Raw genomic sequence first — 10,904 nt, 5'->3', positions numbered from 1 at the left:
AAAAAAAAAAAAAAAAAAAAAAAAAAAAAAGTGGCAGCAGAGCGTGTTTTGTTGCACTCAGGGAAAAAATTCAAATGTCGAGCGGAAGCTGAAATCGCGGTGGCGGGGTTAGATTTTGTCCATCGTAGAGTCGCTACACTCTGCCTTCCGCATGCGCATTCAAGCGCCTGGATCCCTGCTCGTCATCGTCATCCCGGCGTCTGGGTAGGATGAGCAACGCCGGAACCGAGCCTCGTCCTATCATTGGTCCGTACACACTGTGGTGAGCTGCGTGCAAAGTTTCGGGTGACACGGTGAATCGCAAGCTCAGCAAGACACGAAGGCTCGTGATGGTGTTTCAATCGTTCCTGCAATTCGATCCTGGTTGCTGAGCAACGGAGTCCGTCGACACGCGGCGTTGCCATTCTCACGCCCCGTCATTTGGCCATACTCCGATGGAGGCGGAAGATGCCAACGCCCAGCTTTGTGGCTTCGACTTTGTTGACGACGACGACGCCCAGAGTGTCTCTTGTCGTGAGAGTATTGTCCGGGTTCGTCATCAAATGCCGTGCCGTTCGTAGCGATTGCCGTGCCGGTCGGCGTTGCGGACAGTATGCTAGCCTACCATCTCGCGTTCTACAGCAGCAATGGCCCACACGAAGTTGTGCCAGAAGATGATTGCGTTTGAACGACAACGACGATAAGCGCTCACAACGGCATTTGGTCTTTGCTGTGTTAGAAGGAACTGCCGTTGCATGTCATCCCCAGCCCTTCTTTTCCCACTAAGGCTCACCCTTCCGTCGGTCGAGCGAAAACGATCGGTACCGAAGAGCCGTCTGCCAAGAGCGGTCCCGCGAGTCGAACCCCACAAAATCAAAGTTCGGCAGATAGATCCATCGGTGCGACACACACTTGATTCTGCTTTGCAAAGTACAGGCCAAATAGCGAAGCGTCCGAGGATCGGGGAACCCCAATCTACGCGAGACGAGGCGACCTCCAAGGGCAGGCAGTCACTTCGGCGAGAATAGCATCGCTTGGCACGTCTCGCCAGTGAACGGACGCGAGACACTATTCTCGACTCTTTTGCTTCCGTCTCTTCTGCCCCTCTGCCGGGCATCTCGGCCTTAGCAGACACACGCGAGACCACATCTCGACCTTTGCCGTCCATGACAAGACTAACCACTTCAAATGGCGCGGCTACGGCCAGATAAGCGCCGTTCGCGCACTATCCACATGCCTCGCTTCCGAAAAAAAAGGCTTGGATCTGTCTAGCTCGCTAAAATGCGAAGGATGAATACTGCTTCGATCGCATCGAAGCACCTTTCTCCGAATGGTCGACTGCACATGCTCTTCTTGGTCTCCCACTTGAAGTTCTCCACGCCCGAGAACAAACGTTTGCTGGACGCAGATCGTCGTTGTTTGCGACACCTCCGACGGAGCATGAAAACAGAAGTTCGCTTTCGCCCCCATCTAACGTCACTCGCTCGTCGACAGGGACGAGATAGGGAACCCCCGTTTCTTGGTGTTCATGTTTCAGAAAGAGACGAGACCAACGACCGTCACAGTTAGCAGCAAAGCTTGGACGTAGCTTGCTTTGCTCGTCAATTCCAAATGCCGCCCGTCGGGATCGAAAATACGCCGATGCCGACACGCAAGACCTGGGCGTTGACAAGGCTTGACTTTTTTCACTCTCTAATTCTAGAGCTTTATATCGATCTAACAAGATTGATCCTTCGATGGACGCGCCGACCTTGTGAGCGAAACCAACCTTCAGCCTGGCCATCCCAGCTTTCACACTTTGTATGACGGTGAGCGGGTTTCTATGATGCGATGTACAAGCGCTTCTCTTGCCGACTTCCTTTGTTGGTCTCCTTCAACCTCTGGATCTCGCTCTGGGTGGCGATCTCGGCAGGTCAGCCATCGACCCTCGCTGCTCCATCGACGGTCTCTCCCTCGCCGCCTCGTCCGCCGTCGTCTCGCTTTCGTCCTCTTCATCGTCGCTGTCCACATCAACATACCCGGGCAAACTCTCGTGTCGTCTAGGAGCATAGTCTCGCCCCGTATCGCCTTTCGTCGCAGCTCTTTCGTCGAGTTGCTTTCCGTAATGCTCTCCCTTGGCATCGGGAACCAATTTGCTGCGTAATCCTTCGATGAGAGAGGCTCGTTTTTGGGCGTGCGTATTGTCTCCTCTGACGTCTAGCGCTGGTGAAGTTTGCGTGTGTTCTTGCTGGGGGAGATCGTGGGTTTGGTGGGAAGCGGTGGTGGCGAGCGATTTCTTCCTCAGACTGGCCAGCTTGACGGTGGAAAAAATGCCCGTCTTGTGCACTCCCTCGTTCCCCGACTCCCCCAACAGCTCCCCTTCGTCCATCAGCTTCTGCCGATAGGGCAGCGGTAGATCGCGCATGATCTTGAACGAATCCGTGTTTCCGATCTGCTCGTTCTCCACTCGAAGGTTGTTCCAGCACACCCTGCGGATCATCTCGACCAAGGCGGCTAGGAACGATCGCAGGGTCACCGTGGCGCTCCCCGGAAGCAGGTAGATGATCCAGACGGATCGACCGATAACATCGACGAGCATGAAAACGTAGTAGATGGTTTGTGGGAAGGAGATTTCGTTTCGGAGGAGAAAGTACTTGGCTCTGGGTTTGAGCAGCGACCAATCCATCAGCAGATCCCAAGCGATGTGCCAGAGCGAGTAGATCGTCGCGAACAGAATCCACAGCGCTCGATCCACCCCAGCGTATGAGCCGTTGCGTCGGTAGTGGATGTACATAAAGTTGTTCAGCACCGCACTAGAGTACTTGCCGGCGTTGACGAGATGCAGGTGGGTGCGGTAGTCGCTGTCGATCCAACGTCGGATACACTGACCCAGCCTCAACCACGCCGGAACCGACAACAGCACCGCCGTCCAGTACGTGCTGTTGGGACTACACCTGTCCGGGAACTCCCAATCGTGCCTCCACTCGCACCCGATGTACCAGAAGTTGCTCATCGACCAAGCCACCGAGTTCAACTCATCGCCTAGGAAGAAATCCCGGAACTCGACCCTCTTCCAACCGGCGGTGAACACTCTCGCCCAACTCTTGGCGAACCAAGCCCGGCTCGCAGGCATCCAGATCGGCAACGGGTTCAGCAGCACCACCGCCACGATAACCAACCACACCGTAGGCCACACGGTCGGTTCGATGGCTCCCGGGAACGGGTTGACGAACGACACCCAGAAGCAGCACGACAGAAACAGCATGAGCAGGGCGGGGATCTCGAAGAACTGTCGATGGTCCATGGTGGTGCGTACGTCCCATTCAAAGATGAAGACGGTGTTGATGCGTACGGCGTGCCACCAAGCGAGGTTGAGGCCGAAAAGCAGCGCGAAGAGCGTTGGGATGAACTCGGCTCCGTATACGCGCAACAGAGCCTGCCACTGCGGAATGGCACGTTGGGTGTCCGGTTTCATCGCCTCTATCAACCCGGCCACCACAGCACACAGCGAGATGCCCAGATAAAATCCACTTCGAAAGACGCTGTAGTGATGTGTCGTGTGATCCTCCCTCGCTCGCAACCTGTTGAGCGCCTGCTTTCGATTGCCGTGCTCAAAGTAGGCCGTGTAGATGTCCTCGGTAGCCTTGCGCAGCTTCTCCACCCGATCCGACGTGACCAAGATCGTCGGCGCCACGCGATCCTTGTAGTACAGATCGGTGCACGGCACTCCCACCGTCTTGGAAAACTTCTTCATGACTTTGGCGAAGCCGGTGCGGTTGAGGATCTTGTAGTTGGTGAGCGTGTCGAGGAACTTGTAGTACTCGAGCACGGCTGCTTTGAGCTTCTTGCGTGCAGCGGCGTAGGCTTCGGGATCGTGACTCATGGCAGCGGCCTTGTTGGCCTGACGGATGGCCTTGTCTGTTTCGTCGTCCCAGCCGCGCAAGCTGGCCTGCATCTTTGCCAACGCCTGCGCTCTACGTTTTCCGCCTGCATCGTCGTCCTCGCCGCTACTGTCGCTGCGGCCCTTGCCGTTGTTGTTGGTCGACAGATCGGTGGAGAAGCGCGACGGTGGCTGCGGCGTCGATCCCTGCGCATCGCGCGTTTTCGAGATGGAGAGCGCAGGAATCGCCTTGACGCGATTGGCGACTTCGTCTGCCGCAATCAGCCTGGATCCGGGCAGGTTGGAGAGCAGCTGCGACATCCGATGACGACGCGAACCAGCACCGGTACGATCGGAATCGCTGATGTTGTACTTTGCTCGGTACTCGCGTCGATGCTCTGCGAGTTCCTGGAGCTGTCGTGCAAGCTGCGAGTACTTTTTGGCGGCGGAATGTTCTTGGGCTTCGTAGAAGTCGACGATGCGTTCGAGCTCGGCATCGCAGGCGAAGAAGAGCTTGGCTTCCTGGTCGTCAAAGTTGGCGGCGATGAGGTCCTGGAGCGTTTGTGGAGGGTCGTCTTTGAGGGAGCGATTGGACATGCGAGCAGAAGAGCCGGATCGGTCAAGGAGTCGTTGCTTGCTGGAGCCGCTGGAGCTGTCGGCCCTGCGGGAGGTTGCCGATCGTGAAGGCGGAGAAGCGTCGTCTTTGTAGCGCACGTTGGTGGTGGTGGTGCCGGCGGCGGCTGCAGTGGGTGCATCTCGGTGAAGCGAGACGGACGTGTCTGCGCTGGCTGCTGTGTCTATGGATGGGTGTGTATGAAGCTGCGAGGATGTGTGTGCTGCCGGAGCCGATGGCCGGGTCACGGCTTGAGCCTCGAGATCCGAGTCCGGATCGCGTGGAGGAGTGGACCCATCGTAGGAAGGGCTGTCGGAGGAGAGTCGAAGGCCCGTCCCCTGAAGCGTGACAGGAGGTAGTTGTGGTAGCGAAGGAGCGGGGCCATTGGTGCCTCCGTAATCTGTACGCTGCTTATATCCGGAGCTGGAGGCGAGCGTCGACTGTGCTTCCCGGTCCGAGTTGGTGGAAGAGGCACCAGCAGGGATTCTACGACGAATGTATGGATCTGGTGATGACGCAGACCCAGCTATCGCTGTCGAGCTGGAATGGGCGTGAGGAATATCCAGCTCGGCTTGCAAGCGTAACCTTGCCTCGCGATGCTCTGCGACGCGCTTGATGAGCTTCTTGAGACCGCGATACTGTATGTAGACTTTTCTCCACTCTGGGACGGTGTTTTCGTCGAGGTAACGTGCGAACTTCATCTTGTCGAGCCTAGAATCCTATGCAGAAGGGTTATGGATGGGTGGGATCTACCATGTCGAAGTGGGTTTGCGATGCAAAGGTTGGTGGGGCGATGGTAGAGTGGAGGGGGATTCCTCGAGCAGGAGAGAGCTGGCGTAAGACTGTCGTTGCGCTCGGCCCGAGTGTGCTGCTGGTTAGGCTAGCGGTGATGTGGTTGTGGTCGATGGACGATGTCGCACAAATCGACGGCGATGCAATAAATTGTTCGGTCCGATGCAATTTTACTTTCGGCTTTTTTTGGTGAAAAAATCAAGCATAAAATCCAGACCCTGAAATCCAATTCCAACACAGTGTCAGCACACTACATATAGCAATACTGTAAACTCGCCTGCATCTGCGGCCACAGGAAGTTGAAAACACCGCATCCCGTCCGATCTGCGAAGTTAAGCAACTTACCGCCTAGTCAGTACTGCGGTGGGGGACCACGCGGGAATCCTAGGTGCTGCAGTTCTTTTTTTTCTTTTTCCTTTTGGGCCGCTCAGCCAACGCGCTGATCTGTGCGTTTCTCTTACAATCCCAAACAGCGAGCGTGCTTGCGTGTGGAGAAAGACCAACACCATCATCTTTCTTCAACGACACCATCACAGCTCGCGGAGCCACGCCTTCGCATCGCCATGTCCAGATCACTGCGTACGCGTCCTATGACGCTGTATGCACAGGACGGTCAACAGCCACTCATACCGCCCGTCCCCTCCACCGCTGCATACGCTCACGACACCGCTTCCACATCTTCATACTCGCAACAGCAGGCATCTTTGCGGCATTCTCGATACGATGTCGCCGCCTCTTCTGCAGCTGCAAGCGGTTCTGGCGGCGGAGCGCTGCTCAAAAAGTCCAAGAAGAAGGCGTCCGAGGTCGGCAGCAATCTCAAAAAGCGTCTTTCGATGCGCTATGCCGAACCTACCCAACTCGGTCCTGGCGGGTTCAGCGCCATCCCTTCCGTTCCGTCCCTCCCGCCGATGCCCGAGATCCACATCGATGATCGCCCGCATCGCGATATCGAAGATGATGCCTTGCGGCATGCCATCGGTGAAGCTTCCGGCGACGTCGGGTACGATCCGAACGACGATCAGCTCGACGCCATTCGCAAATCCTCCGATACGCAACGCTCTCGCACCGACATTTTTAGCAACGATCCCGCCGTCGATCTTCACCTTCTCAGCCAGTCCGACTTTGATCCACAGGCCTACCTTCGTGCCAAACTATCGCACCATTCCGAATCCAGCCTGCGCAACTTCAAGCAGTCGCTTTCCGCTGCCAAGCAGGCTGCCAACGACGATCTCAAGCGACAGGTGTTCAAGAACTACTCCGAGTTTATCACTATCAGCAAGGAGATCGCGACGTTGGAAAACGATATGTTGGAGTTGAAGGAGTTGCTTTCCGAATGGAAGCAGCTGCCGCAAGCGCTTGAGCTGGACGACTCGTCTTCCACCACCGGCGGCTTTTCCGATTCTTTCCATAGAAAAGCCAACGGTGGCGGTGGGAAGGCGAATCGGAACAGCACCGTCGATCTGCAACAGATCTACCGCGCACAAATCACCTCTCTGTGGGAAGGAATCGAAGGCTCGCAAAAGTTTTTGCCGTATACACCGGGACGTCACCTGATCGCCGAAGCCAGCAGTTTCACCGAACTCAACGCCGCCACGTACAAACCCCAACAGAGCATCGCCCTTTTCCTGCTGGACGATCTGCTGCTCATAGCGACCAGGAGGAAGAGACAGATGAGCAGCAAGGTCAGGTTGGTCGCCGAGAGTTGTTTCAGTCTGGCCGAGATTGTGGTGATCGATTTGAAGGATGGAGGGGATCTGACGAATGCGATCAAGATCAAGCGCGGGAGGGAGACGTACGTGTACAGGACCGAGAGGGGGGAGGATAAGAGGGCACTGTTGAACGCATTCAGGAGGGTGGCGGAGGAGTTGGCCAGGAAGAGGAGGAATGGAGGTGGCGAGGTGGTGGATGGAAGCAAGAGGCAGTCGACGTTGTTGAGTTCGCCTGCGGGCAAGCAATTTGCAGCAGCGGCGAGGGGGTTACATAGCGAACTGTTGACGCCGATCGGTGAGCTGGGCGATGCCATGCGTGACGCAAACGAAGGAGGGATGATGGCAGCAGCAGCGGCATCGGCTGCGTCCGAACGCAAAGATCCAGGTCGATGGAACAACGATTTCGCCGACCAACTCTCGGTCTGCATCGCCCTACGAGAATTCGACCAAGCTACAAACCTCATCGAAAAAGGTCGTGCCGTTCTATCGACCTACACGTCCACCTCGGATGTCTCGTGGATGCATCTTTCCGCCAAACTCACCTCCCTCACCTCGGAACTCGTCGCTGCCATCTCGGCGGATTTCACGCGTCAGAACCTCAAAAAGTCGATGGTGGTTCGAAATGCTTCCTTCCTACTACGCTTGGATCAGGGCGAGAAAGCGCGACAGCTGTTCCTGGATGCACGAACCGAACTGCTGAAGAAGCGAACGCGACAGATCAAGTTCGAAGGAGATACCGGGCTGTACATCAGCGAGCTGGCCATGGTGCACTTTACGCTGATCAAGAACACGTCCGAGTGGTACATGGCGGCGTTCAAGGATGGGAGTATGGCGAGCGGGTTTGTCGAGTGGGCGTGGGAGCGGGTGGAGGAGTACGCGGTGTTGTTCCGGAGGCAGGTTTTTGGTGTACAGCAGGAGCAGAAGGTGGTGGGCGAGATGAGGGAGATCAGTTTGAGGTTGGCGGCGCAGTTGAACGAGGTCGGGCTGGATTTCGGGTTCTTGTTGGAGGGGTTGTTGCAGCCAGAGCCGAGGCCGGTGACGGGCGAGGAGATGAGAGCGAAGATACCCAAATTGGTGTTGACCAGGTCGAGTAGGATCGGGATGGAGGCAGAGCAGATGAAGGAGGAAAGACAAAAACCGATGGGACCGGGGGATACGACGTTGGCTCAGGAGTTGCGCAGACAGAGCATGCTTCATCTCAATTAGGTGCGGGGCTCGCACAAGGCATATCTTGCAATTGTTGTGATTCGACTGGTATTTCGACGCACAGTGCCAATCAACCACGAGCGATCTTGGGCTTTCCCGGCACCACCACTTCGCCCTCAACGGCCCTCGCCTCGATGCCGATCCTGGGCAGGATGGCGTGATACCTCTGCGGGCTCTTTTTCTTCAAATACTTGAGGATTTTTGCCCTTTGATGGGTCAGCAGAGACATGCTCCTTCGATTGGAGTTGTCGTGCCTGTTGACCTGCAGATGCTCGTGCAGGTTTCGGATGCGGTAAGTCAAGACGGCGGCTTGCACTTCGGGACTACCCGTATCCTTTTGGTCGCCAAAGTGAGCGATGATGCGACGGATGTTTTCCACCTGGATGCCCTTTCCACTTGCATTTCGTAGATCGAGGATACGTGCGAGGCTGTGCTTGTTGGTGTCTTCTTCGGATTGGACCTTGGCGTATTCGGATTCAAAGGCGGAGACGTCGGCTTGGTTGGCTGTGCCTCGAACGAGAGTGCCCAAATTCCACGAGTCGAGGATCCGATCTTTGACCATGACCTGCGGAAGATCCTGGAAGAGCAGCTGACGGTCGCTTCCATCGAGACCAAAGTTGAGTCGTAGCGGACCTCCTGCAGCAGCCGCATCTTTGGCAGCGACCGAGTCAAACACGTTTCGAGTCGAGGCGGATTGCTCTTCGGAGGAGATGGGTACGAGGTTGCCACGTCGATCCTCCTTAACACCCCATACAATCTGCTTGTTGAGGACGATCTGGGCGAGCTCGCTGTCGGTCCACACCTTTTGGCCGGCAGGGGTAGATTGGTGGCCAAGGACGGCGTCTGGTTTGGAGGACTCGAGCATGCGTACTTTGAGATTGCGTTGGTCGAGGTTTGATTTACGGTTGAGACGGGCTGTTCGCTTCTTGCGTGATTCGGAGAGGATGGAAGAGGTGGAGAAGGAGGACTTTTGCTGGGATTGGATCGCGGAGAGCGTCTGCAGGTGGGAGAAGCCGTACGAGGTCGAAGGGAGGGCGGCCGAAAGGGAGGAGAGGTTGAGTGCGGACGAGATGCATCTCGAGCAGGAGGCTGTGATGCCGGGGACCATTTTGGGCGGTGCGCAGCTGTCGCCAGAGCAGCAGAGATGGCAGAGACGGCAGAGATGAGGGTGGTGGTGATGATGATGATGACGAGGACCACAATGACGACGAGAAAGACCTTCAAAAGTCACTCTCAGCCAAAGCGCATTTTTCTCGCTTCTGTCCCGGTGTGAAATTCTTATCGCGCGATAAAACACACTGGCGCTCCACAGCTGCTGTGATTGGAAGAAAAGTCGCCATTTCGAAAAGGAAAAAAAAAAAGTGCGAAGGGCAATCGGCCGTTGGTTCGGTATAAGAAGCTGACAGGCTCGAGCAACTTTGACTCTCTTCTCTTCGATCAAAAACAAGTGTAGGTAGCACACCCCATACCATGCCCGCTTCGGTCTACAACGAATCCACTGACCCTTTCCTCTCGATGCTCTCCATCAAACAACAGCTGCCAGCCACACCCACTCGCGACTGCCTTGGTAAAACAGGGCGCTTGGCGAGGTTGCTTTCGGGTGCCAGGGCTGCGCTCTTCTTCGGAGGACGCAGCCGTGGTGGACGAGAATGTTGTGATATCCCAGAACGCTATAGGAATCTATCGCTTCGTGCAACAGATGGAACGATGGAGCCAAACTGTTCTGGGACATTTGTTCCGCTTTCCCTTTCCTTCTCTCTATCCTTCTCTCCTACCCCTTCCTGATCCATTCTCTCTCTTTTCGTCCCCATTATCCGTCTTCCGAAAGGTCGCAAATCGCCGTCGAAGCGACTCCTGCAATTGCAAAACAACATTTCAGAAAGACGCACTTGCGATCACACACGGCTGTTCTTGGCGTCTTTGTCGCAGTGTATCATTGAATGGAAAGTACATGAGTTGAGTGTAGCACAAGCGCTACTGCCGCCGTTGCGGCTGCGATGGCGCTCTTCGCGGGTCTTGTTTGGCTGCAGTGAAACTTGGCTTGGCGGGTAATGAGCCGAGTCCGATGCCTTTGGGTGATGATGGTGCAGGCGCCTTGACCTGTCGCAGCTTGGCCAACTTTGCCTCCATGGCTGCGATCTTTGCATTGGTGCCGTGCGGCTGTTTGGCGTTCTTGCTCAAGCTCAACTGCGTCGTCTTGGCTGTATCTGTCTCGGTCGCCGCTGCTCTGCGATCTCGCCGATGTGGACCGATGCCGCCGTGATCAACACCTGCACCCGCATCCGCGTTCTTGCTCGCAAACGTCACGGAAATGCTTCGGCCCCTCAACGTCTTTTGGTGCGCGCCTGCGACCGCCTGCATCGCCTCCTGTGGTGAAGCGTACTCGACGAACGCATATCCGCGTGGTTGTCCTCGTTGCGGTCCACTCTTGTGAAAGAGAAAGTCGAGCTTTGAGATCTTGCCGAACTTGGCGAATGTCTGGATCAACGTGTACTCGTCTACCGCCGGATGCAGGTTGCCAATGTACAGACGGCTTTCGTGCTTGGTCTCGTTCGCAGACGAGACGCTCGGCCCAGCCGCGGATGAGGTATCAGAAGCTGAAGCAGGCCGAGAGAGGTACGGATTGGCCGACGCCGAGCCGGGCGATGGCGCATGGGATGCCATATTCGAGTGTTGGTCGTGTCGAAAGAGCACGCAGCTGTGATGCAAGCGAAAAGGTCGCCGCGGAACAGCCGAACTCGAGCCT

The 10,904-nt window shown here is 56.2% G+C and overlaps 5 protein-coding genes and 1 non-coding gene across 6 annotated transcripts; 3 read left to right on the top strand and 3 right to left on the bottom strand.

The window, feature by feature from the left end:
• Positions 1 to 434: 434 nt before the first annotated feature.
• Positions 435 to 1,658, top strand: PHSY_005796 (hypothetical protein; the record flags this gene model as incomplete). Its single annotated transcript, XM_012336404.1, has 2 exons — positions 435 to 556; positions 1,517 to 1,658. 2 exons carry the CDS (start codon positions 435 to 437, stop codon positions 1,656 to 1,658), a joined length of 264 nt encoding a protein of 87 aa, XP_012191794.1.
• A 194-nt stretch (positions 1,659 to 1,852) lies between these two features.
• Positions 1,853 to 5,152, bottom strand: PHSY_005795 (hypothetical protein; the record flags this gene model as incomplete). Its single annotated transcript, XM_012336403.1, has 1 exon — positions 1,853 to 5,152. The coding sequence occupies one exon, from the start codon at positions 5,150 to 5,152 to the stop codon at positions 1,853 to 1,855; it is 3,300 nt and encodes a 1,099-aa protein (XP_012191793.1).
• A 376-nt stretch (positions 5,153 to 5,528) lies between these two features.
• On the top strand, positions 5,529 to 5,643 carry PHSY_007543. The gene has a single exon (XR_001099842.1). It is a non-coding gene; the product is annotated as a 5S ribosomal RNA (ribosomal RNA).
• A 163-nt stretch (positions 5,644 to 5,806) lies between these two features.
• Positions 5,807 to 8,158, top strand: PHSY_005794 (potential exocyst complex component Exo84; the record flags this gene model as incomplete). Its single annotated transcript, XM_012336402.1, has 1 exon — positions 5,807 to 8,158. One exon carries the CDS (start codon positions 5,807 to 5,809, stop codon positions 8,156 to 8,158), a length of 2,352 nt encoding a protein of 783 aa, XP_012191792.1.
• A 70-nt stretch (positions 8,159 to 8,228) lies between these two features.
• Positions 8,229 to 9,266, bottom strand: PHSY_005793 (likely mitochondrial ribosomal protein; the record flags this gene model as incomplete). Its single annotated transcript, XM_012336401.1, has 1 exon — positions 8,229 to 9,266. The coding sequence occupies one exon, from the start codon at positions 9,264 to 9,266 to the stop codon at positions 8,229 to 8,231; it is 1,038 nt and encodes a 345-aa protein (XP_012191791.1).
• Positions 9,267 to 10,132: 866 nt separating this feature from the next.
• PHSY_005792 (hypothetical protein) lies at positions 10,133 to 10,822 on the bottom strand (the record flags this gene model as incomplete). Its single annotated transcript, XM_012336400.1, has 1 exon — positions 10,133 to 10,822. One exon carries the CDS (start codon positions 10,820 to 10,822, stop codon positions 10,133 to 10,135), a length of 690 nt encoding a protein of 229 aa, XP_012191790.1.
• Between the last annotated feature and the right edge of the window lie 82 nt (positions 10,823 to 10,904).

Source organism: Pseudozyma hubeiensis (assembly GCF_000403515.1).
Source record: "Pseudozyma hubeiensis SY62 DNA, scaffold: PHS53, whole genome shotgun sequence".
Taxonomy (NCBI): domain Eukaryota; kingdom Fungi; phylum Basidiomycota; class Ustilaginomycetes; order Ustilaginales; family Ustilaginaceae; genus Pseudozyma; species Pseudozyma hubeiensis.
The sequence above is the reverse complement of the archived record's forward strand: the minus strand, read 5'-3'. Positions and strand labels throughout refer to the sequence as shown.